This window comes from Tachypleus tridentatus, chromosome 10 (assembly GCF_004210375.1).
Source record: "Tachypleus tridentatus isolate NWPU-2018 chromosome 10, ASM421037v1, whole genome shotgun sequence".
Taxonomy (NCBI): domain Eukaryota; kingdom Metazoa; phylum Arthropoda; class Merostomata; order Xiphosura; family Limulidae; genus Tachypleus; species Tachypleus tridentatus.
Window position 1 is genome coordinate 185202527 of NC_134834.1, and position 27513 is coordinate 185230039.

The 27513-nt window shown below is 33.0% G+C and overlaps 1 protein-coding gene across 6 annotated transcripts; it reads right to left on the minus strand.

The window, feature by feature from the left end:
* Window positions 1–2095: 2095 nt before the first annotated feature.
* On the minus strand, window positions 2096–16824 carry LOC143231108 (protein angel homolog 2-like). 6 transcript variants are annotated; one of them, XM_076465697.1, is made up of 5 exons: window positions 16711–16824; window positions 11791–12592; window positions 6645–6868; window positions 5232–5301; window positions 2096–4427 (listed from the first exon to the last, which is right to left on the minus strand). In XM_076465697.1, the coding sequence occupies exons 2-5, from the start codon at window positions 12500–12502 to the stop codon at window positions 3157–3159; spliced, it is 2277 nt and encodes a 758-aa protein (XP_076321812.1). In that variant the 5' UTR covers window positions 12503–12592; window positions 16711–16824; the 3' UTR covers window positions 2096–3156. The 6 variants fall into 6 exon arrangements, with proteins under 6 accessions (XP_076321812.1, XP_076321810.1, XP_076321814.1 ...); XM_076465695.1 differs by having other exon boundaries at window positions 16664–16725; XM_076465699.1 differs by having other exon boundaries at window positions 16641–16719.
* Window positions 16825–27513: the final 10689 nt, after the last annotated feature.

A 27513-nucleotide genomic window follows, 5' to 3' on the forward strand; every position in this document is an offset into this window, starting at 1 on the left:
CTGTTGAGCTATTCATGTTAATAAACAAGCATAAGCTGACTGAGCCAAAAGCACACAAACGGTTAACCTCAGATTCTTCCAGAAGCAGTATGTTTTACTAGGTGACTGGCCATTCTTGTATATTAAATAAAAGCTGTGGCATCTAGTTACCATTTATTTAGCCATAAAACATTGCTGTTAAAGACCTTTTTTTTTGTCACAAAATGTGAAGTTGTTGCAACGCCTCACTGACAAAGTAGATACGATCTCTTTGAGAACAACAAACATACAAAAACAACTAGAACGAAACAATTTAAATTTTTTCTGAACCATGTCTATTTTACAACCCAATAAACAGAGAAAACGAAACACTTCCAGAAATTCTGTATTATCACAAGCAAGTAGGTAGAAAATATATCTACGTTATACAGTGAGTCATTTGGAGTTCAAAATTATAGATGCAAGAACGTTAATGATTTGTTTGTTTTTTGAATTTCGCGCAAAGCTACACGAGGGCTATCTGCGGTATCTCTTGTAAAACAAGAGGGAAGGCAGCTAGTCATTACCACCCACTACCAACTATTGGGATACTCTTTTACCAACGAATAGTGAGATTGACCGTAACATTACAATGCCCCCAAGGGTGAAAGGGCGAGCAGGTTTGGTGTGACGGGAATTCGAACCCGCTACCCTCGGATTGCTAGTCGAGTGCTTTATCCACCCGGCCAAGAATATTAATGAATTTTGTCTGTTGCCGAATATCAAATATAATGTGAAAGGTTGTATCACTTACGTGCTTCTAAAGACGGAGTAGCGCAAGAGATGGCGGTGGGTGGTGATGACTAGCTGCCTTCCCTCTAGTCTTACACCGCTAAATTATGGACGGCTAGCGCAGATAGCCCTCGAGTAGCTTCGCGCAAAATTAAAAAACAAACATCTAAAGATATGGATACATTTTTATGTAGAAAATTCTTGCGGAATATAAATATATGGTGGAAAATTTCGCTAGTTTTTTTGCTGTTTTATTTTAATAGTCAAACTCCGATTTAGAAATTTTTGTAATTTCATTAAGAATAACAAAATATGAAATATATGTAATTGTTAGTCAGTTTGTTTTTCATTTAATCGTAAAGCTACACAATGAGTTAGATGTGACGTGCCCACAACAGGTATTGAAACCCGTTTTTTGGTTTCAAGTTCCTAAGCTTATTACTGATCCAATAGGGTCATCTATTTAGTTGGAAAAAGAGGAACAGAAAGAAAAATAAAAATCAGAAGTATAATTCTTTTGATAATGATGAAAAGGTTTACAAACCACAGATGAAAATTCTCTGGACAATGGAGAAGTTTCTGGCAACTTGAAGGTTGTTTGGTTTGTTTAAAATTTCGCGTAATGCTACACAAGGGCTGTCTGTGCTAATCATCCCTCATTTTACAGCAAGTGTAGAAGGAAGGCAGTTAGTCATCACCACATAACGCCAACTCTTGGGCTATTCTTTTACCAAAGAATAGTGGGATTGACCGTAACCTTCTAACGTCCCCAAGGCTGAAAGGGCGTGCATGTTTGGTTTGACGGTGATTTGAACTCGCGACCTGTTCAGATTATGAGTCCTGTGCCTTAACCATCTGGCCATGAAGGTGGAAGACCTACCGAAAATCCGAGAGACTAACATTGCGAGATATTTTACATTTATGAAGGTCAAAGTTTATGGAAACAAATTAGTGGGGCATCATTTGCCTATTTGATGTTGGTTAAAGGTTTTTACAATAACTATTCCTAAACGTACATGAATGTCAAATGGATGTCTTGGCCAACATTATAGTCCCCATGTAGCTTTGCAAGAAATTCAAAAAACAAACAAACAAAACAATCGAATTCGGTATGATAGAGTAAGGTACAGGAAGTGGCAACAAACAATTACTGTGTTTTCATTTTTCATCATCAGAAAGCAAGTAATCATTAAGTGTTAAATACTTTCCTCGTTTATAATTTTTGTCCGGATAGACCAACACATAAGTTATGACCTCAGCTCTAAAATAACAATAAATTCAAATAAATCTGAACTGTTTGCCAATTATCTTTAGGCATAATGAAAAAAGGGGGCTTCACAAAATCTACATTTATTAATTTATTGAAAAAAAAAGAGCTTGTAGAAACAGAATATTGTCTTCAAACACACGTACAATGTAGAAACGCTAGCAGTTTTAACCACCTTACTGATCTTTACATTTTCAACATGTCTTTCTACAGCTAATCATTCGTAAAAAGTGTAATCAAACTGTACAGGGAAATTTACTGGCTATATACTTGTGTCTACTATACTAAAGTTCAAGAACACATGAAACTAACAAACCATAAAACTAGTTACATGAATAAGTCTTGCACAATATAAAGTTAAAAATTATTGACACATTTATGTCAACAACAAGATACCCTATAACCAACCAGCGGACTTCAAAAAAAAATCTTTCTTGCGGTCAAACATCGAAACTCTTGAAGGTGCTTGGGTTAAATGGTTTCTAATTTTTGTTTTTTAATTGATTTCTTTAAACCTACTTTAACCTAGCATCACGAAAGAAACATTTAATGTTACAGAGCTTTATTTAGTGTGGCTTATCGATTAAAGAAATGTTTAGTCTCCAAACAATAATTCTGACCTCGATTACTTTTTAACAAGCAATGTCAATACTAGTATTAAATGACTAAAGTAAAATATGTGCTTTAAAAGCTCAATAATTTGTTTTACATCTCATATTCTTCTTTGTGTGCAGATAACGGTTTTGTAAAATAAATATTTTTTTTTCATCTGTATTCAGATCACTAGTAAACTTTTCTTTGGAAGAAGATATAAAGTTTTAGTGCATCAGAACAGAATCTTCAAATGAATTAACTTGATGAAGAATTTCAATTGAGAGAGATACCACATGTGCAACCAAAAATGCACATTTTCCCCCATTCCAGTATTGAGGAAATACGCTATCCAAACGTGCCACAACTAAAAGACTGAAGTATATTTTAAGAAAACAGAGTAGAATAAGAAACATAATAAACATTACAGTAATTAAGAACCTGTTTTGGATCAGATTATGTGATGTTTAAAGATGTCTCTAGGATAATTAAAGTATATGTGTATGATACCTGTCTTGACATTTCTTCTTAGACTTTAGATAATTCAATTAATACTCATTTAAACGAAACTTTGCAATTAATGATAAATGATCTGATCCTTGATAAGCATTAGGAAGGCCAATACATTTCATCTGTGATTCTGAGAGTAAGTTACACCAGCCCAGTAACTGAAGTGGTCCTTCTTTGAAATGATTCTTTCTCTTGTACTTCACGGAATAAAAAATATAATCCACTGTGCAGTTAGCTTTAGAATGTTGTGTTGTAACTTCAGGCTCTCCAAATGGAGTTACATGCTTATAAACAGAAACAAGATTTAAACGGTGGTGAATTAATCCAGTTGTTTCATATTTCTTGCGTGGTTCGGATTTTTCAGGTTGTTTTGGTATTTCTGTGTGTTCCCTTTTTACATCTTTGTCAGTTGAAACATCTGACTCTCTTTCTACAAAGCTAGTATGTAGGACATCAGACTGTATGTTCACCATCATCTCATCAGAAGTTGATTGGTCTATCACCTCAACTTCTTTACCTTGTTGAAGACTATTGTTATAGCCTTCCTTCACCGGAGAAATACTTTCATCAGAACCACAGTCTATACTTTCTGACTGTGTGAATGTTTGTACAGAACTCTCTCCACCACTGCCTTGATCATCTCTAATATTTTTCTCATCTGCTTTCATGCTCACTTGATCTGTACAGATAAGTTTACTTCTTTCCATTTCTGATAAAGTTTCCATTTTTTCAGCCAAATTTATCTTCACCCGTTCTTTATGAATATTAAGATACTGAGATTTTTCAGATATCCCCAGCAAGGGATGAATGAGTTCACTTGGAAAAATAGGTCTTCCCTTGTGGCTTCCTTCAGATTGCCCTGAAACATCTCCAGATAAAATTCCATCGTACCTTAGCCTCCCTTGAACGAGGAAGTTGTATAATGGAGAGAAAGGCTTGCTATTCATATCACCACACAGTATTATTGGATGATAAAGTGACTGTTGGGATTTTGGGTTGAATCCACGGAACGCCAGTTTATCAACTTCTGCAAGTAAGAGCCTTAACTGCCCAAGTTTAATATCTCCCCTTCTAGGATTAAACAGCAAGTGAGTTGTAGCTACAATGAGCTTCATGTCATTCTGAGACTGTGTTACTTGTGGTCGAAGAATGGCAATGAGTCCAATATTATCCCGATCCAGAATTCTGACATTTTCTCTATAAAATTCTACAGTTTGATAAGACTCAAGAAAGAAGATTTCCTTCTTGAAGAAAATAGCACATCCATCATTCTTAGATCCAGTCCTCTTTTTGTACAAGCCTTCATAACCTAGAACATCAGAAATATCACAAAACTGAGGAAACAGTGAATTTTAATCTTTATAAGTAAGAATTTCAAAAATTAAATTATATATACTCATTATCAGGTTGAATTTTGGTTTTTCTCAAAATAGGTAGCTTGCTCTGATCAGAAATTATTAATAATTATACAAGTAAATACATAGAAAAAATTATGGAACAGTTAAAAAAAGATGTTATTATCCTAATACATTTTTTGTACACAGATAAAAAGGTTTTTAACATTCTTTATACAAGAATGTTTTTCCATTCTTGTTCTGTTTCAGTTCACTTAAAACAAAAGATTCTCATCATTTTAAGAACTCATATGACAGAAGTCTCAAGAAAAATATATATTTAAAAGTATACTGTCAGGATATCAAACTGAACAACAGAGGAATATTTCTTCCAACTCCACAATAGATACAAACAAAACAAAAAGGAGCATGTGAGGTTTGAGGAGAAATTAATACATATATATACACAAACATACACATCACTAAAATGCTATATATTTACAAGCTAAAAAGGCAAAAATTCAAGACAAAAATTATAGCCCAAATATAGCCAGAAACTATTAACATGAACAGTCTGATAGCAAGCTATATTAATGTACAGTTTAAAATATTTGGTTGATAGTTGACACAAAAAATTAATTTTGAACATGTGCCATTCTTTTTTAATTATCTCTATTAAAAATATTTTGTTTTGGTTTTTTGCAAAAACTAATTTTATATAAATATGTATACACACACACACAGATGCTTCTGACACTGAAAAGACAATAATAACAGACCTAGTATTTTCAGTTCTGGCACAAAAAAATCTTCATAATGTGTCTGCTGTACCTCTTGAAGACATAAAATCTGAGGAGAGAAAATATCCACAAGAATGTTTTAAGCTCAACTTCAGAATAAATAGTACAGGTATACATTAGAGAACAAAGCTTTCAGCTACACATAATGTTATATCTTTGTACATAACAGATTATTCTCATATATTAAACAGATAATGACTTCTTATGGCTTAAATTTTCAATATTATAATGTTACTTTGGATAACAAAGCAATGGAAAAATGTTTTCATGACCCAAGATAAGCATAAAACACATTTCACATTTTCCACTCAATATTCTATTTCAGTTACAAATGTGCAATGCACAATCCATAAGTTTACAGTTTAAGAAACATTTTTCTTCCCTTCCAAGTTTTAAGTCTTCCAAAATTTTATTTCAGTATACTTTAAATATTCTATTTTATATAAGTTCAAAAATTAGTTCATTTTTCCAATTCTACAGAAATTTGTGTGGGAATGTTTTCTTTCCTTTTTGGTGACTGGTTATATAATTGGATAAAAATTCCTCCAAAAATAATTTATTATTTAACAATTTGATAATTTCTTGTCATGCCAATTATAGAGACCTAGATACTGATCCATCTATTAAGAGAACAAATTGACGACAGGTCTCAAAACTTAGTTTTGATGCACAAATCCTTGCAATTTTCAAGACTTTTTCAATTGTTATTGACTTTGGACTATGTATTCATTCCTTAATTAATACTTTCTAAGTGAAACTATTCCTATCACAGATGAATTAACTTAAGGTTCAAAATCTGCAGAAAAGTTTTAAAATAGCTTATTAAATTATGGTGAAACACATTTTGTGGTTCACAAAAGTTCTACAAGAATAAAGTTTGTATAGTTAAGTTTCAACTTCTAACTGAAATTATTTACTTCTAAGAAATGGTTGAATAGAAGAGTATAAAATACAGCTAAGATGCATAATACCGAAAATTATCTGAATAATGAGAAAGTTGTGTTCAGGTGTGCAACCTCAAAATTAACTCCTTATTTAAAAATTCATTCATAATTAAAAGGATTAGCACATGAACAATTTTAGTCATACTTAAAAGGGTTAAAACATTAACAATTTTTATTCACACTTAAAAAGAGTCAACATGAATAATTTTCATTCATATTTAAAAGGGTTAACACATGAATACTTTTCATTCATATTTTAAAAAGCTAACACCTGAATAATTTTCAGTTACATTTAAAAGAGTTAACACATTCAGTATATGGAAGAAATATATTTACACTATACACAAAGTATATGTACATGTGTTTCATTAAATGTTCAGCCAACTAAATAAAAATTAACATGGCTATAAGAATGTGAAACTCAAAACTTGTGTCTCAGAATACTCACCGAGGCATCTGACTCTTTTACTTCTTGTATTAGGTTCTGGCTACGAACTTCCCAATTCAAGATGTACTGGTTACAGTGTTGGTATAAGGTTAAATTGTCATAAAGAAGCTGCTGAGCTAAGATATTGTAGGACATCAGAGTAAACTCCAAGCCAGTGTTTTCAGATTCTTTTTTGGGTACGGTATGCTGCCAAGTACGATGCCTTAAAACATAATTTTTTATAGCTGAAAAAGGATATGGACAAATTAGTTTATAGAAAAAGTAAGTTGTGTTCTTTAAGTATTTAACTTATGTGAAGCATTTTTAAGGTATGAAGCATCACAGTGCTGAAATAAGTTGAATCTAAGCATTAATTCTTATGTAGTAAGTTGCATGTGAAAATCTGGTAGGCATAATCAAGCCCTAAGACAAACTAAAATTAATATATGTAATCCTTAGGTTTCATCAAAATATTCCAGATTTTAATGGAACAAAAAAGGATGATTTGTTAATAAATACAAGTATACCTTAATACATTATATTCAGTATTTTTTTTTTTCTGTTAAAATAAACTGGATTATTTTGGCATGACACTAACAAGATCTATTGGGTTATTTCTTCTAATTTCAATTTCTAGCATATCTGGTTTGACACTGGAGGAAATAGTGCTTTATGTGTGTTTGATTTTATCCAGAATTTTATTGTGATCATCATTCTAGCTTTTAAATATAATTTATCTACACTGCACTAAAACAATTATAATAATGTTTATCTGAGTTATGAGAAGGAAAAGGCTACTGTTATAACAGAGTCAATCCTCGTCATTAGTTAATTTATTCAGGCACCTCATTATAATATTATGATATTTGAAGTGAATATCATTTGACATGTGGTCTCTGCTCATGAATTGTCAGTTCCTAACAGTGGCTTTTTTCTCAATGTTCCATCATATTTCATTTCAATATAAAGCACTGACAGCCTGGTAACAGCATTATATACAGTCTTTATACAGTCATGACCACTCCTCTCAAATAGCTACTTGTTGGTCATTTTTACTAACTGGAATCATTTAGTGGGTTGTGGCACATTTTGTTAGTGCATCCAAAAAATGCTGCATAAAAATGGCATCCAGCAATCATGAAGGACATTCTCATTGGTTAACACCCTTCTCTTCAAGAAATCAGTTAGTTTACAACAATGGAAATGGGCATTGTAGTTCATCAGACTGGTGCCAGGAGCAATTACACCAGCAAATGACAGCAAGAAAGGTTGTAGAACATTGTCCCTATGATGAATGAATCTAACAATACCAATCCAAAAAGTAATAAAACCAACTCCCAATTCCTCAGGCACATGTCAGCTATCTATTTAGAAGTAAATTCTGGTATTTTCCACAGAATGCTCATAGTCAGAAATATTGCTAAATGTTAGCAAAATAAAATGAGTAGTTTATTTAAGTGTTAAAATGTTGTTCTCACTATTACTTATCAGCATCTTAGTAATACATAAAATATTTAGAATTAAATTTAGATCAATAAAGGGCATTGTAAAATGTAGCGATATACTAGTAAATGGCACTGTACAATGTAGCGATATACTAGTAAAGAACATTTTTAAGTGTAGTAATACACTAGTAAAGAACACTGTAAAGTGTATTGACAGATTAATAAAGGGGATTGTAAAATGTAGTGATACACTAGTAAAGAACATTGTAAAGTGTATTAAAAGATCAGTAAAGGACATTGTAAAATGTAGTGATACACTAGTAAAGAACGTTGTAAAGTGTATTAAAAGATCAGTAAAGGACATTGTAAAATGTAGCAATATACTAGTAAATGACAATGTGAGATGTAGCAACATACTAGTAAAGAACATTGTAAAATGTAGTGATACACTAGTAAAGAACATTGTAAAGTGTAGTGATACACTAGTAAAGAACATTGTAAAGTGTAGTGACAGATTAGTATAGGACATTGTAAAATGTAGTGATATATAAGTGAAGAACATTGTAAAGTATATTGAAAGATCAGTAAAGGACATTGTAAAATGCAGTGATACACTAGTAAAGAACATTGTAAAATGTATTGACAGATTAGTAAAGAACATTGTAAAATGTATTGACAGATTAGTAAAGAACATTGTAAAGTGTATTGACAGATTAGTAAAGAACATTGTAAAATGTATTGACAGATTAGTAAAGAACATTGTAAAATGTATTGACAGATTAGTAAAGGACATTGTAAAATGTAGTGATATATAAGTAAAGAACATTGTAAAGCATATTGAAAGATCAGTAAAGGACATTTTTAAGTGTAGTAATACACCAGTAAAGAATAGTTTTAAGTGCAGTAGTACACTAGTAAAGAACAATGTAAAGTGTATTGAGAGATTAATAAAGGACACTGTAAAATGTAGTGATATACTAGTAAAGAACATTGTAAAGTGCAGTAACATACTAGTAAAGAACATTGTAAAGCGTGTTGACAGATTAATAAAGGGCATTGTGAAACGTCGTGATACACTTGTAAAGTACATTGTAAAGAGTATTGAAATATCAGTAAAAATCATTGTAAAATATAGCGATATACTAGTAAATGACACTGTAAAATGTAGTGATATACTAGTAAATGACACTGTAAAATGTAGTGATATACTAGTAAAGAACATTGTAAAGTGTGTTGACAGATTAATAAAGGGCATTGTAAAATGTAGTAATACACTAGTAAAGAACATTGTAAAGTGTACTGACAGATTAATAAAGAACACTGTAAAGTGTAGTAACATACTAGTAAAGAACATTGTAAAGTGTATTGAAAGATCAGTAAGACATTGTAAAATGTAGTGATATACTAGTAAATGACATCGTAAAATGTAGCAACATACTAGTAAAGAACATTGTAAAATGTAGTGATACACTAGTAAAGGACATTGTAAAATGTATTGACAGATTAGTAAAGGACATTGTAAAGTGTATTGAAAGATTAGTAAAGGACATTGTAAAGTGTATTGAAAGATTAGTAAAGGACATTGTAAAATGTAGCAATATACTAGTAAAGAACATTTTTAAGTGTTGTAATACACTGGTAAAGAATACTTTTAAATATAGTAATACACTAGTAAAGGACATTGTAAAGTGTATTAAAAGATTAGTAAAGGACATTGTAAAATGTAGTGATATACTAGTAAAGAACATTTTTATGTGTAGTAATACACTAGTAAAGACATTGTAAAGTGTGTTGACAGATTAATAAAGGACATTGTAAAATGTAGTGATACACTAGTAAAGTACATTGTAAGTGTATTGAAAGATTAGTAGAGGACATTGTAAATTGTAGCAATATACTAGTAATTGACATTGTAAAATGTAGCGATACACTAGTGAAGAACATTTTTAAGTGTAGTAATACACTAATAAAGAATAGTTTTAAGTGTAGTAATACACTAGTAAAGAACAATGTAAAGTGTATTTAGAGATTAATAAAGGGCATTTTAAAATGTAGTGATGTAGTAGTAAAGAACATTATAAAGTGTACTGACAGATTAGTAGTGACATTGTAAAGTGTAGTGGTATAGTAGAAAAGAACATTGTAAAGAGTATTGACTGAGTTTTTGATTGTCTGTTCTGGTTTGCATGATATATTGTTAGCATTATTCCCAACCTTGAGCATTATAAGAAAAATATCTGGCTTGATTTGAATCAAGATCGCATTAATCACTTGATGACCAAAAAAAAAAAAGACCATCGATTAATGGTAAACAAATCACTCAAACTATTAAAGCACTACTCTGTAGCTTGTATTACTACAAATAGAATTTTATGGTCTTTTCATACAGATACTGAGATAATTATTTTTTACAGAAATTATTATTTCGGCTTCACTGGAATACTGTATTCAGTTTTAGTCTCCTTGTCTAACAAAGGAAACCAACTTATTGGAAAGGGTTCAGAAGTTACCAATTATCTCTATAAAGCTCAATGTACATGAAATTTTTAGACATTGTTATGGGGCTTTACATCAACAGTTTCCCAGTTACCACAGATGTGAAAATGTACTTTCAGATAATTCAATTAACATATGTACTTGTGTAGTTTGACAGGTCTATTATCAATAATCTAAAGTTTGTTAATATCTCGAATGAATGAATGACAAAACAGAACTTACAAAATATAGGCTCCTATTTGCTGTTATTTTTTTCTTTATTTGTACCATGATACATGTACTTCCTAAAATGGCAGTTTTTTATATGACAATGTCACATTATTGCCAATGTAGAAGTGTGAAGTTTTATTGGTTGGAGGCATACTGAAAATTAGTATTTTAACAAATTGGCATTTGTGTCATCCACAACCTTGTTAAGAGTTCAGAAGATGGTGGCCTAATCACATAATTCTGAGATCTTTCTGTTTAAATATTAAAACAACAATTAATGTAATAATTTAAAATTTCAATCCAATAATTGTGAAAGGAAGTAAAGACAGGATTTATTGAGTATTGTCAATTTGAAACATTTACATGTGACATGCAAGAGCTGAATTAGTTTTAATGAATTTAGCTAAGTTTCAACAATGTGTGCTTGTTAAGAGAAGTGTTCATTGCTCCTTTAAGTATATTTCATTTTTAAAATTTCATTAAATTATCTATTTGTTGTTGAAAATCTAGTGTTTTATTAATCTATTATTAAACAAGTAACACAAAATTATTAAAATGCCAGATATTTTTACCACTAATAATCTTCTAGCCACTGAAAATGAGTTTTGGATAAGAGAACAGATGTTCTCACGTTAGCATTGAGCTCTGTGTTAATACAAATAGGTTACACTTACATGTGTAAAATTCTTAGGCAGTGTAATATTGCCACAAGCAAAAAATCTTGCAAGAATGTCATTAAAAGCTGTATTTCATGTTAAGTACATTTTTAAAACAAAAACTAATTTTGCAACTGAAATTTATGTTGAGTTTATTATACAAGAATATTAAAAGGTTTACTTTAAGCAGTAGTCCTTGGATAAATTTGGAATATCTTAAAATGATAAGTAATATCAATGAACTTTAAACAAAATTGTACATATATCTTTCACATATACAATACCCTAGACTTTGAATACACTCAGAAGCTGTGAAGTAGATGTGTAGTTACTAAACAAATGCACCAAATTATACTTTACCTGCTTGTTCTCTTTGAAATGCAAATTCAACATCTTCTGGATATTCAGCATCCTCTGCCCTGCTGACTTTATGACTCTGAAACTGTTCTCCTGGACAACTTTGTCTTTCAGAATGGTTTAACACTATTCCAGAACTGTTTAATAAACTTAAATCATGTGGCTGACCTCGATGATCCTGTAATGAAACTCCAGTCACTGAGTTTATGTTATTGTCAAAAGGTCTTTTCCTTCCAGACTTGGGTAGATCATGTTGTGTAGCTTCAATGTTTGTATTCATGCTGACAGCAACATTAGTTTGTGGAAAACAAGAGAAATGGGCCTGTTGGATAATGGGCTGCTGGAAGGAGCAATACTGCATCAATAAATGTAAGCCATCAACTGATCCAATCATATGATTATTTATCCACCTATGAGGACCCCTGCCATAAACAGTACCAAGTTGTGGGATGGAAAGGAAGTGGGCCTGCTGGTTTGCAGCTTGTTGTGTGCCATAACCTTGTTCAAGTCCAGTGCTGTTTGTTCTCAAATTAACTATGGGGGGTATGAAATGAAAGAATTGCCGTCGACTGTTCATGAGTCTAAACAGGGAGTTAATGCTAAAACATGGTTCAAGACTTAGAGGATATCCACTGTTTTTGCCAAACATTAACTTTCTGAAGATATCCTCAAAATGAAGTGTGTATGTTACAAAATCTTCAAAATGTATTTTCATAACACACAATTGACACAAGCTCCATTTATGAAGGACCTTTTCAACATATTCTATTTAGACGTTTGTGACATTGTAAACAGCACACTGGTCCTACAATGTAAAACAAAATAAATTAGAAGTGCAGCCCAAACTGTAAAATGTCAGTACACTAATAAGTACAATGCTCTTTTCAAACTTATTCAACATTATTACTACTCTTATATAAAAAATGAAACACTGAAAATAGCCTGAAGATACATCTGGATTTAAAAAGTGCTTCACAAGTTTTATTTCTATAGAAAAAAGTAATTTTAATTGAAATATGTTTATTTTCAATGTATCTCTGAAACATATATATATGTGTATATTTCCAACTTTAAGAATTTGTGACTAAATATATAGGATTAACTAGCCAATGGTCACAGCAAAAAAAGTAGTCCCCTACAGGACTGTTTCAAAACTCGCATATAATTCTTTACAACACAAATTGTGTACATTTTCAAAATAACAAACAATAGCTGCTAACAAAATATAAACAAACTACACTAAAGTTCCTTACTATTCTCCCACTAACTTAATTTTACCAATTACATCTTTATGGGTAAGTTTTCACCCAAAATACAACCACCTTAGATTAATCTACTGTTTTACTGACTTTCAAAATATGCCTCATCTCTTCATTTATTCAACTACAAATCACACTATATAAACTTACAAAATATTCCATACATTAACTGTACAAACACTAATTAAACCAATAATATATTATAAAGTATATATATTATTACCAAACATTCAGCATATTAATAGACAATATTCATATCTTAGTCTTTAATGTCTGATGGGCACCATTACACTAATGCTTTGAAGTTCCCATAAAATGAGTTTGCAAGGGCTTATTAGAGCTCCGATTAAGTACGTCATAATACTTACTGTCATGGGCCCACCAGTGGGTCTTTCAATTCTTACAAAGAAATAATTACCTTAGAATTCATATCTTGTTATTATTTGTCAAAGCATTCAACTCACTACAAGCTGTTGCTTATGTACACAGAAAAGTTCTCAGATAACTCTGTCGACTGCTATAACTCTGATCTTTTAATCTTAATTCACCTAGACGCAATAATATTATGTGCACAGTAATATGGCTGTTTTAAACTGCATTGTGGTATATGGACATTAAATATTCGTAACTGTGGTTTTATAAAGTTTAAGTTACAAAAAATGAATATTAGGTATTAGCAAATTCTGACTAGTGAGATGAGTTTTAGCAAACTTGATCATGACCTAAACTGCATTTTACAAACTACTTTCTGCATGACACAAGACCACAAGTCATGCCACACCGACTGGAGATTATCAAAACCTTGTCTCACTGTGAAAACATTTCAGTTTAGATAGTAAAATTCTGTTTTGTTGACAGAAAAACAGTATATGTAATTCAACACAAATTTTTCATGTCAAATTATGTAAACAAAGAATCAATATAAGGCACCAGCCAACTAACAGTTGCTGTTGACTGCTTAATTGGGGCTATTTACAGTTATTATTCACTTCTCAACTATGACGGCTGCCACAATGGTTAACTTAATTATTTTTTATCTAATTTATAAACTTAAATAAAAATATTCATATAAAATAAGACAGAACATCTCATTCTAATTACATTCAAACAGCTTAATGCCTTCTCATCCTTGTTTTTTAAGTGAAATCTGAAAGGTTTAAATTTCCATGATCTGTAACTGTGTGTGTGTATTAACTTGACACAACTTTAATTAATATGACATATGATTGTTGTAACATCCTATTTGAAGAAAGAGTTATATCAAACAAAATTCACTGACAAGTTAAGAGATCACAAAGCTTTTACTGGAACATAAAGAAAGATCTAAACCATTAAGGATGAAAAAGAACAGATCACATACATCTAAATATTTATAAGAGATACTAGACATTTTTTTTTGTTCTGCATGAACATTTTGTATTATTTACACTATAAATTAAGCAGAAAATAATACATGAATCACAGAAAGTTTAGAAAGTTTAACATCACTTGACACAACACTAGCTACACCATGCTACAATTAGGAGTGTTCACTGTGGTTATCTGTCTAACCTTTATAAATATAACTAAAATCCATTAATTAATATTAACAATTATACAGTAAAGCCACGATGAATGTCAACATTTTATATTGTATGGCCCAATTAATCTCTTAAAATTGACAGAACAGTTTACTGAGTGGAAAAGAATATATTTCCGATCACGTAATGGTGTCGGAAGTATATATAATAACATAATCAAATATTGTATCCCTTATACATAAAGTGGTAAAATAGAATAACATGATACAATAAAAAACATAACACAGAACTGCATGGTACCTTATCAGAGTGAACATTTATAAAATAAACATCATTAATTATGTTGTAAATGGCATTAACATAATTTTAAGATACAAGAAGGAACATTCTCGTACATTCAGCAAAAGTATCCAATCCAATGGTCAATTTCATGGTATTTAATAAACTATGGAAAAAACAACAATGTATAATACAAGTTACTTCATAACCTAGCATTTCAGTTTAGACATACTTTTATGAAAACAATTTTTAGAATCTCATGGATTAAATGTGTAGACCTAGATTACATGGCGAGTTTGATTCACCCTAGTCTTTCTTAAGTTTAATGCAAAAATCATACCAAGTATTTCACATTACAACTAATCCTAACATTGGCTACCCACTGCTCAAAATTCTGAGAAAGGATGTTTATAATGATACTTGATCTATTAAAAGTACTGAAAAGATCTAGGGCCCATATTTTTTATTTACAATTATGTCCAAATAGTCATTGCTAAAAATATAAAGTACATAAAATTCCATATAAAATACCATGCATTAAAAATCAATTAACTGAAAACACACAAGTCTCAATTTAATATGTACTTCATTTTTATGTTTGAATATGTCATATAGGTTTTTTTGTTTTTACACATATTTAGATACAGTAAAATGTATATAACTGATAATACTTTTAACAAAGTGTTCTCAATGTTAAATTTAACATTCATACGGATCATTAGAAGAATAACTATTTGGGGGTCATTTTTACACCAATTACTCATAAGAATAAACATTCTGTTCATTGAGATCAATCTGTCACTGAATAATAATATTTTTCATCTTGAACGATCCATCACATTCATAAACATCTATCCAACAAAACTATAAAATACAAATCACATTAAAACTGATATTACACAAGTCATTCCAGAAGTTCACAAGTTATACTCTACAGGTCTAAGCAAATTAAAAATAACTGTTGAAAAACAAATTTACATGATCCCCTACTAAACAAAAAAACGATTTGTATAATTATATTACTATTATATGTTTATAATACTACCTAAGTATTATCTTCTACTAAAATTACTGAAGTTCTCATCAAAACTCAAACATAATAATGTTAAGCTAATAATAACAAAATTATTATTAAACTGAACAAAATTTAAAAGAAAACTTTAACCAAAGTGACTTGTTTAGGAGTGGGGCTAGGAAATTACTCCTCATGTTAAGTATCAAACTGTAAAAATTATTCCAGTACCTCGGTTAGGAACACTTTTTTTCTTATTTTTAGGAACACTGAGAGTGAACAAACGTTAACTGTAACGCATTATTGTCCATTTCGACTTTTCTACTTGCTTTTATAATAACATTTCTTCCTTATTATTGTTACTAATATTTTTAGAACGATAACTGAATGCAAAGAAACAAATTACGTAAAATGTTGAAATAGTTTTGGCACGACTCACTCTTTTGTTTTCATAAATTTTATTCCAAGGCTTACTTATATACCTTGTAGTATTTAATTCATAAATGATTATGGTTTATTTGTGTATTACTTTTAATGTTATTAATATATTATACGTTGACTAATTCAGTCATATTAACTTTCATTTCTTCATTTTAAATTTAACGCTTTAACGTTTTTAAGCCTAAACAAGTAATCAATACAGCAGACGTTTGACGTTAGTTTACCAACTAGTGGTAAGCCTAACTGAAGCCTTTGATTTATAAACGTCAATTATCTGACAATTATAAATAATTTTTACCAATATTCAACAAAACAACTTAGTAATATTCTTCAAAGTCAAACCTTGAAAACTGACTTTCTAATACCTTGCACGTTAAGCCTAATTTTCGCGAGTTTAGTCAAAAACACTCACCACCAGTTCGTCAACCCTAAACCCTATTTTAAATTTAATTCAAATTAATCTATAAAATGTTACGAATAAAAGTTACACAACAACTGCTAATTTTATGCAGAAGAGAGAAGTAAATGACGATAATATAAATATCTCGAAAATTTATTAAACTTGTATTGGTATTTATAATGAAAAAGTATTAGTATGAGAAAGTCAGGATCCTTATTTGAAAACAAAGCATAAAAACATACAATTTACATCAGTCGAAAGTTTCAACTCTAGTTGACTAATTAGTTTGAATATGCGTATATTTTCTGTAACGATTTAATGCTTACTCTTTTCTCTTTTTTGTATAGCAATTTTCTAATGTAACCCTTTGTTTCAAATTTATAACAAAAATTATTGAGGGTTACTAGAAATTACATATGCTAAACCAGGGGGTGTGCAACATTTTTCGTCGGTGGGCCATATAACCAACTTCATCAATCAAGCGGGGCCACTTAAAAAACAAGCTTATTCGTGTACATGCACAATAAATTAAAAAAATTCTCAAAATGCAAGCAATAATATTTTATATTTTTGCATGAGTGATCATTTTAGTGCGACACTTGAAATTTAGAGTCCTTGCAGAGCTTGTCAATATCAGCTTTGACAGAAGTGGTTGCCACTCTTAATTGACTGGTCAAATGTTCATCAGTCAGCTGACTTCTACATTTGGTTTTGATGAGCTTCATTTTGGAGAAAAATTGCTCACAGCAGTAGGTGCTACCAAAAAGGGAGGCAATTCTTTGTGCATGACGGGACAAATTGGGAAACTTTTCACGTACACAGAGTTTGTAAAAGTCTAGCAAACTGTTTTCAGAGAATTTCCTTTTAGTGTCCATGTCAGCCTGCAGTTCAATGAGTTCCATTTGGCAATCATCAGGACTGTCTTCCACTGCCAAATCAAAAGGTTGAGCGAACAATTTCAATCTAATTTCAGTTTGTCTGAAATCTGGAAATCTGTTTGCAAACTCATCACGCAGCTTTTGTACACTGGTTCCATATTTGGTGCAATCCAGATTAGGAAATTCCAGTTTCCTGGTTGCAAGACATGTAAAATGGGTCAATATGGCTCTTCTCAACTGAACCTGGAAAAGTTCCAATTTCTTCTCAAAAGCACAAATATGCTCAAACAACTTATTCACAAGTTGACTTTTCCCTTGTAGTTTTAAGTTTAAATCAGACAGATGCTGTGTAATGTCTGTGAGGAATGCTAAGTCATTCAGCCAGTTCTCATTGCTCAAGAAGTCCACATTCTGACGTTTGCTCTCCATGAAGAACTTAATCTCCTCTCGCAGAATCTCTTCAAAGTAGCAGCTCTACTAAGCCAACGTACAGCAGAGAAGTACAAAACATCTGAATACTCACTGTCCATCTCATCTAAAAAAGTTTTAAATTGTCGATGATTTAATCCTCGTGTTCGAATATAATTTACGCATTGGACGACATTTTTCATGACTTCTGCAAAATCCAGAACTTTGGTGCACAAGCTCTCTTGGTGAATAATGCAATGGCTTACAACTACGTCTTGTGCTCCAATTGCAGTTAGAAATTTCTTGGTGAATCCATTTGTCCTACCTGTCATGGAAGGAGCACCATCTGTTGTAACACCACATAATTTATAAGGGTTCAGTTCAAACTTTTCTACAACCTTAAGCACTTGTTCACAAATATCCTGTCCTGTGGTTGTGGAGGAAAGGCTTGCCATATCTAAAAACTCTTCGAAAACATCAAAGCCTGCAGTAACAGCTCTGATGAAAATGACAAGTTGGGATGTGTCATTGATATCAGTGCTTTCATCCAAAGCCAAACTGAAAGCTTCACACGAATTCAATCTCTTTCAAAGTTTCTTTGATGTCCTCTGAAAGATCTTTGTCCTGCATGAGACAGTAAAGCGGGAAAGGCTAGTTTGCTCCACCAAATATTTTTCTCTGGACATGCATATTCTGTGAATATTGTTAAACAATTTTAATAAATTCTCCATCACTGAAAGGCTTTCCCTTTTCTGCCATACATTCACAAAGCTTAAAACTCAGTTTTGTCACCAGTTCTGAATTTTTCTTGAAAGTGGTAAAACACCTTGTTGCTTTTCAATGGATGTTTTAAATGTTCAATTTTGTCCTTTCGTGCCTGACCAACAATTTCATCAAACTGGGAGGAGTGCTTATTTGCGTAATGTCGCTTAATATTGTACTCTTTCATGACTGCAATTGTAGTTTGACAGACGAGGCAGACAACACCTTGATTATGTGGGACAACAAGATATTTTATGCACCATTCACTGTTGAATAACCTTCCCTCATCATCAATTTTTCGTTTCTTAACTGCTGACATTTTACTAGCCCTGAAATCAAAACAAAATTATTCTCACGAAAATAGCAAAGTAGAAAAAAACATAGAATTTATTTACACATGGAACCTCTTATGGACAGAAACACATGTTTCTAAATTGGCATCCTGATCATAGCCTTCCGGTACTTAAATTAATTGAGAATAGCAAAATACAGTGTGACCTCGCCTATTCGCGGTTCGCCATTCGCGGGTTATGCGCGAACTGCGTTTTGTAGGTCACAGAGACTGAAAGGGCTTTTCGAGGAGATTTCTGTTGTATTTACTCAATCAAGCCGTTTTATCAATTGTCGTCTTCACCAAACAAGATTGACTGCTATTGGCTGACTGCCTCAGCTTCCCCAACAACGCAAACGGCAAAGCACAGCCCGGTAACGCACGGTACAATTTAGTGAAATACATAACAGTATGCAATATTGCTACATTATTACTGCATCAATGAGTATAAGTATCATTAGTGTTTGGGAAGCATTTCATATAGTATATAATCGCATACATATACGTTTTAAAACTGCGTCCAATATTCGCGGTTTTCGCTATTCGCGGGAGGGTAAAGAACGTAACCCCGCGAATAACGAGGTCACACTGTACATAGAATCAGATGCATCTGAAAGCAAAAATTTTAATAAATTCAGTAAAGTCACAACAATATGCTAAATAATAATCAATTTACCTTCAATCTCTTGTAGTAACTGTAAAAGGTAATAAAATTTTCACCAATAATGAATGACGGACAGCAGAGGTTAGGGAAAATTGTCGCCAGCGGGCGAAGGCGAGGTTCAGGACATGACGTTGAGTCGTAGACAATAGTGCTAGTGCACGTCACCTATTCATGCCCTAAGGAGGCCGACCAATCGAATTCGGCCTGCTCCTCTCTAGCAAAGATAATTTTAGAAGTTTGTCGAGTCGAAGCCTGGGAATCCCGTAAGATCGATGCTTTTAAAAATATTCCATTTGCGTTGGATTACAGATCAGGCCACATGGTTAGATTACAACAACTAGGGCCACACTAAATGGCTTGGCGGGCCGGGTTGTGGCCCGCGGGCCGCCTGTTGCACACCCCTGTGCTAAACCATTTCAAGAACTGTCGTAATCTGAAATACAACGTTACGCATATTTTGTAGGAATTCCATTATTTAGTAACCTTAATGGGCTGAATATCCTTGTGCTGCCCTATATTTATATTACTTTTTGTGCTTTTTTGGTTAATTTGGAACAAAGCTAATCGAGAGTTATCTAAGTTAGCAGTTCAATGTAGAATTAACAAACTAAAAGGACGACTGCTAATCAACACCGCCATTTCTTTGGCTACTTTAAAGGAACGGTGATATTTACGTTTTCAGCACGATGCTGTGTTTGAACCCGCGACACATAAGACTTAGAGTTAAACGCCTTATCAGGTTTTTGGTAAGGATAGGGGAAAGATCCGTTAAAAAATTACAGTAGGTGTTTGTAATATGTTGGCGATAATTTTCAACAATAAACAAACAGCGCACAGTGTATTTGTTTTAAACTTATGTTAAAACAAGCCAGAAGTATATACAAATTTTCTTTACACAGTTAATTATTACAGTTGTTTACAGAGCTTCAAATAAACGTCTCTTTTCTTCAAAGCTTACACAGTGTAGTTTGGTTTTGAATTTCGCGCAAAGCTATACGAAAGCTATCTGCACTAGCCATTCCTAATTTAGCAGTGTGAAACTAGAGGGAAGGCAGCTAGTCATCTCCACCTATCGTCAATTCTTGGGCTACTCTTTTATCAACGAATAGTAAATATAACCGTCATATTATAGCGCTCCCACGGCTGAAAGAGCGAGTATGTTTGGTATAACGTGTATTCTAACCTGCGACCCTCAGATTACAAGTCGAGTGCCTTAACCACGTGGCTATGCTTGACCAAGTTCATAGAGACTGGTTCAGTTACTTTAGAATACAACTGACAAAACGAATTACTAATTTACATATATTGTTACAACAGAATCTGCGATAACTTCACTTCAAATCGTCAACGTACACTCTGTGGATAATCTTACAAACACGCAGTTTAGAGCTATTTGACTACATCTCTCACTAACATCACTTGCTTTTAGTTAACTTCTGTTACTGAGCTACACGCAGTGGCCACTTTATTAGATACAGCTACTCTTTAAAGCAAATATCTAAACAATGAATCATTTGGGTGCACTCTGAACATATTAAGCATGCAGACACGGTCAAGAGGGTCAGCTGTTGTTCGAATGATTGTTGGTGCCAGACATGGTAGTTCCAACATCTCCGAAACTGCTAACCTCCTGGGATTTTCACGCACTACAGTCTCTAAAGTTTACGAAGAATGGTGCGAAAAAAAATCCAGTGAGCAGCAGTTATATGGGTGAAAACAACTTCTTAATAACAGATATTAGAGGAGAATGGCCAGACTAGTTCAAGTTACGTGCAACTCTTTATGGCCACAGTCTACCCGTTTCCCAATGACCACTTCCAGCAGGATAATGGGTCATATCACAAAGCACGCACCATCTCAAGCTGGTTCCACGAACATGACAGTGACTTTAGTGTACTCCAATGGCTTTTAAAATTCCAAGTTTTTAATCCAATTGAACGATATGACGATACAATATAATAACACGTCCTAACCACTAGGCTATGTCAGACCATTCTAAAATACTGTCCCAAATTGGAACAGCGGTAAGTCTATGCATCATCTCAAGCTGGTTTCACGAACATGACAGTGACTTAAGTGTACTCCAATGGCTTACACAATCCCAGCTTCCAATCCAACTGAACACTTTTGGGATGAGGTGGAACAAAATATTCGCAGCATGAATGTGTTACCAACAGGAACTACGTGATGCTACTGAGTTAGCATGAACCAAAATCTCTAAGGAAAGTTTTCAGCACCTTGTTGAATCCATGTCGCGAAGAATTGAGGCTGTTCTGGAGGTAAAAGGGGGTTTTACCCAGCAGTAGGTAGGTGCACCTAATAAAGTATCCATTGAGTATAAACACACACACACATACACGACAGCAGTCTCAAACATTCCACATACACTTAGATATGTGGTGCAACAATACTTACACAAGGCAACGAGAAAATTTCATTCGTTCAGCGAGCATCTGTTCACAACAATTGAACTACACAACGCATGACTCGTGCACTAGTACTTAAACGAATCTGTGATAAATTATCACTTTTAAAAATAACTGAATTAAACAACCGTGTATATCTAATACGCGTAACCAGTGAATCTTACAGCTCTGTTTACTGGAACTTCTAAATATCAGTTTTCAGTATATATCAAACATAGTGCAAAAGGGAGGAAGAATTCTAGATTGTATCTGACCTTACTAGGTCTGCAAAGACCTAAACCTTAGTGCCGAAACGATATGATAGCATAACAACTAGGCTATGTCAGACTATTCTAAAATACTGTTCCAAGTTGGAAGAGTGGTATGTCTACGTATTTACAACGCTAAAATCTTTGGTTCGAGTTCCCGCGGGTAGACAAAGCATGAAAGCCAGTGACAATTTGTGTAAAATTGTGTAACTACTTTGTGTAGTAAATTATTATTTATTATTATTATTATGCCACTCGATTCCATGAAGGAACATAGGGCCGCAATCGCTTGCGGATTCATTAACAGGCTGGTTTTTTAAGTGAGCAGATTGTTAGCCTACTGCACAACCCCCAACCAAGAGGAGAAACCTGAGCCATCCCTAATTTTGCAGTGTAAGACTAGAGGGAAGGCAGCTAGTCATCACCACCCACCGCCAACTCTTTGGCTACTCTTGTACCAACGAATAGTGGGATTGACCATCACATTATACACCCCACGGCTGAAAGGGCGAGCATGTTTAGCGCGACTGGGATGCGAACCCGCGACCCTTGAATTACGAGTCGCACGCCTAACGCGCTCGGCCGGGCACAGTAAATTATTACAGTAATGTCTATTTATTTCCTTGTGTTAATTTACCGTTTTGGCATTTGTAGTGACGATATAGTAAATTAAATATACTTCAGATGTGCCATTTATCAACGTATAGAGGATACAATATCATAAATTTTATTGAAACATGTCTCTATATATTTATTATTGATCTACTTTTCTGTTTGTTTCCTTTGAAAGCTTTAATATTTACTTAAAGCGGGGCCTAATTTAATGCTCAAGCGATGGCTAAACTATATAATGCAAGTTTTAAGATCGATCATCCAGAATTACTGTACTCAGTTTCATAACGGGAAAAAATGCTTGTTTAAAAGCTAAATAAATTTCTTCTCTTTACAGCGTCTATAAGAAAATAAATTAATTCAAACAACAATATTTTTTACAATATAACTTATCTATCAATTTCAAACAGAGTTAACGAGGCGATACGTGCGCATATCCCATCGCATAAATAAATGTAAATTGGATAAGTTTGTCTAAAGTTGTTCAACATGTATTTACACTTTTATGAAGTTTCAGGTTAAGTGTATGGATGTTTTCTTTATAAAAATATAACCACAATCTATAATAATACTTTTTACTAATTTTCTTTCCCACTCTATTATAGTGTCTCGCTTATTTACATCATAAAACGATCAATTTTACAGTTTTCAACAGGAAAAGTGAAGATTATTGTTGAATTTTTCCCGAAAAGTTAACCAAAGGTTTTCTGCGCTAGCCGTCCCTAATTTAGCAGTGTAAGACTGGAGGGAAGGCAGCTAGTCATCACTATCCACCGCCAATTCTTGGGCTACTCTTTTACCAACGAATAGTGGGATTGACCGACATATTATAACACCTCCACGGCTGAAATAGTGAGCATGTTTGGTGCGACGGACCGTCATTGTTATAATACATCCGAGGCTACAAATTAGAAAGAACGTTTTGTTTTTATGAGGGCACGAACCACAGCACGTTAGATCCAAAGTCCGGTATTTTAGCCATTGGCCTTTCAAGTAAGAATTATGATGTATCTATTTTTACGATACTACAAACAATAATTAATGATAAGTGTATTGTTTCAAGTAGATGACATTGAGACGATTATAAATAATAAAAAGTACTTTTAATTAATAATTTATCTTAATTTTATATGAATAATGTTTCAATTAACGAGTAGCACATATTGAACCATCATTAATATACGTTTGTAAACGAGTTATAAATATAATGAAATTTATATAGTGTGTATGTGTAGGGGACATACACTAAACGTTTCAACACAACTTTGATACGTATTCTTGTTAAAGATGTCTTTCGACGTAGTCCAATTTCTCACGACGTTCAGCCAGTTTAGTCCACATAATTATCCATACTAAATGTTCTCATAATTAATACTAATAAAAAAAATATAAAACGCTTTTTTTTTTCAAGTTACACGAAACAAATATGTAATGCAAAGTGGAAGTTACGTACACGGATTTTATCAGTGTGGTTTATAATTAAATTGTTCTGTCCTTTAACCTTTAAACCCAGAGACAATGTTGCCATCACTTTAAACTCAGTTCAATGTGACCCTGTGGGACTATTGACAACAAATATAAAGCCCATATGTTTTCTAAAAAGTTTTCTAGGGTTTTATCTTTAATTTTTAGTTTATGTACAACATCTTAATTTGTTTAAAGTAAGTGATAACTAGCATGTGGGCTATTTCTTATTTGCTAGCAGTCATTAAGATAGGTGTCGCATTTGTCAGCGAAACTACGAGTTTTTTCTTTTCTGAGCTAAACTCAGAACAAACACATCTTCCAATGCAGCAATAACAAAGGGTTGTCTTCAAACCTAAAAAATCAGTGAAATTTGAGTTTTGTCAAATGATATGAAATCTAAAGATTGAGTTATGACTGTTGTGAGGTCAAACTGCATTCCTTTAAAGTGATAGGGAAGGTCCACAGAATAATAAAAGATTGAAAAACATTTCTATTTATTTGGAAGTAATATTGAGTTTTCTCGAATACCTGAAGATACACAAGTTTAATCTTTATTACAACGAGAAACAAACCTGGTTTATGTACTTCCTTTGGAAACTGAACTGTTGCTTGTAAAGGATTGCAATTTGATTATTTGATCAGATAGAGATGTACAGACTTTCTAAATCAAATATTTCTTACTTCACAGGTAATGTTATTACCCAGAGTAATTAGCTCCACTCACCAGATAGCTGTTCTTATTGAAGCATAACTTACAGATACCACTTGATTTACCACTGATGAATATTAGTCTTCATTCATGTGCAACACAACATTACATCTATGATACTCACAGGAAAAACAGGAGTAATTTCAACAGAATGGCAAGGGATCCAAACCTACTTAACAAAAATGTTTTAACCACGTTTTATGTGAGACTGAACATACACAGAATAACTGATAAATTTACAATACTACTATATTAATATAAAAAGGTGAAAAACAATTAATTTATATATCATACAGCTTTATGAGGCAATCAAAAGCTTTGTTATGCTAGGCACATATTTGTATCTCAGAATGGCTGGTATGGGTATTAACACTTTTACTGATAGGCAGAGAACATTTTAACCTTTCTAGGTCATCTTCAGGTTAACAAAGAATAGGCACATATTTGTGAAATGGATTAGTAAGAACGAACAAATAAAGAGGACATGCAATAAACAGACCACTTTACAGTGCATAAGTTCTTTAAAGGTACATTTCTATTTAAGTTTTTATTTACAAGCTGTACTCATTTGTAAAGGTTTTATTCATTTCATAAAGACTTTAATGGCTTTTTTCAACTTGAAAAAAAGGTCATTCACAAACTATAGTTACGAAGCTTCAAGAAATACTAAATTTAGGGGCACCCTTAGGAACAGGGCAAGAGACATGAGCAATAGCTCAGCCTGATATTACACGGGCCATCCAGGTAACTTTAGAGGTGGTTTGTGCCAACATCACTGATTTGGAAGCTTGCTACCAAGACCTACAGAGACAAAAGCATGGTGCTTTTTCAAAGGAATTGGTTTTCCTTGAAGATCTAGTCACTGGGGGGTGACTGGGTACCCACATGTGGTAACACACCTGCATTATTGTTGTATAACAGTGGTTCTGTGGAAAGTGACTGAGTTGTGATATATGCCACAGATAAGAGACTGACCTATCTAGTTCATAGATGGCAGTTATACTATAACATTCTCAGTATTCCAAGAGCTGCATGTAACTGTACACCATTAGATGACATTGCCAGGTTTTGAGTTTTGGCATTCCTGCCTAGCAAAAGTCATGTAGTTTAAAAGTAAATGTTTGAATGTACAATTAAGCTTGGTTTTGTACCAGATCCTACTGAGGTTATAACTGATACCGAGACTGCAGAAGTGGAGACAGTGACCAGTGTTCTAAGCCCACATTACTTCTTCCTTTTTATGCAAAGTATGTGGAGAAAGATACTGGAACTTGACATTACAAATCTCTACATTGATGTGATGACATAAAACAGTTTTGTGAATAGTCAAATTCTTCTTCTCTTAGAAAAAGGTGGAAGTAATGACCTTTATGAATAATACACATGAAGGAACAGAATACCTTGTCTTCTATTTTGATTGCACACATCAAAAGATGCCTTCTGCCTAATATGACCACCAGCTGCAAATGATGGTGCGGTAAATCACCACCAATTAGAGTTTGTCACATTCTCATCTCCAAACTGGAAGTGCAAAATGTCACCCTAAATGGCTAAGACTGCACTAATAACTTGTGTGAGGTGTGGAAACCTGCCTTCTTGTAACTTGTAGGTCAAGTACATATTACTTCTTAGAAGCTTGTACCTGCTTGACCATGTGTCTATCTACTCTTCAGGTGGGGTAAATCAATCTCAAAGGATGGCACAGATATTGTTACAAAATTAGTATGAGTTTGGGGTGCTTCCCTTGTATACGATATTTGGAATATTTATGTAGCAATTTAAAAATTGTGGGATACTGCAATAGGCACCTGGTTTTATTAGAAATTGCAGTGCTAACTCAAATATATATATATATACACTGCTGGCCAAAATCTTAAAGCCAATGAACATAAAAAAAATATGCATTTTGTGTGCTAGAATATGCCACTCATTTGAGTAGAGCTTCGACAGATGAAAATAAGAAAAGGAAAAATAAAAAACTTTCTTAGCATTTAATAGGGAAAATGTGAACACTATAAAATTAGCCTAAATACATGCTGGTCAAAAGTTTAAGACCATATCAAAAAGAAGTCCTAAACAGGGTAGGAAATGCCCAACAAGAGGTCTCAGTAACGAGTTGCACCACCATCATTGCGAATAACTTCAAACATTCGCTTTGGCATGATCAATATAAGCGTTTGCAGAAGGCTGGCTGGAATGCTATTCCAAGTGGTGAAGATGGCTTCACAAAGATCATGCACTGTTTGGAATTGATGTCCATTTCTATAGACTTCCCTTGCCATCCACCCCCAAACATTTTCAATGAGGTTC

Coding starts and splice junctions, on each gene's coding strand:
- LOC143231108 (XM_076465697.1), bottom strand. CDS start 12,502: ATGAAAATACATTTTGAAGATTTTGTAACATACACACTTCATTTTGAG. Junction 5,302..6,644: donor TAAAAGAGTCAGATGCCTCG/GTGAGTATTCTG, acceptor TTCTCTCCTCAG/ATTTTATGTCTTCAAGAGGT. Junction 4,428..5,231: donor GCCAGAACTGAAAATACTAG/GTCTGTTATTAT, acceptor CTGATGTTCTAG/GTTATGAAGGCTTGTACAAA.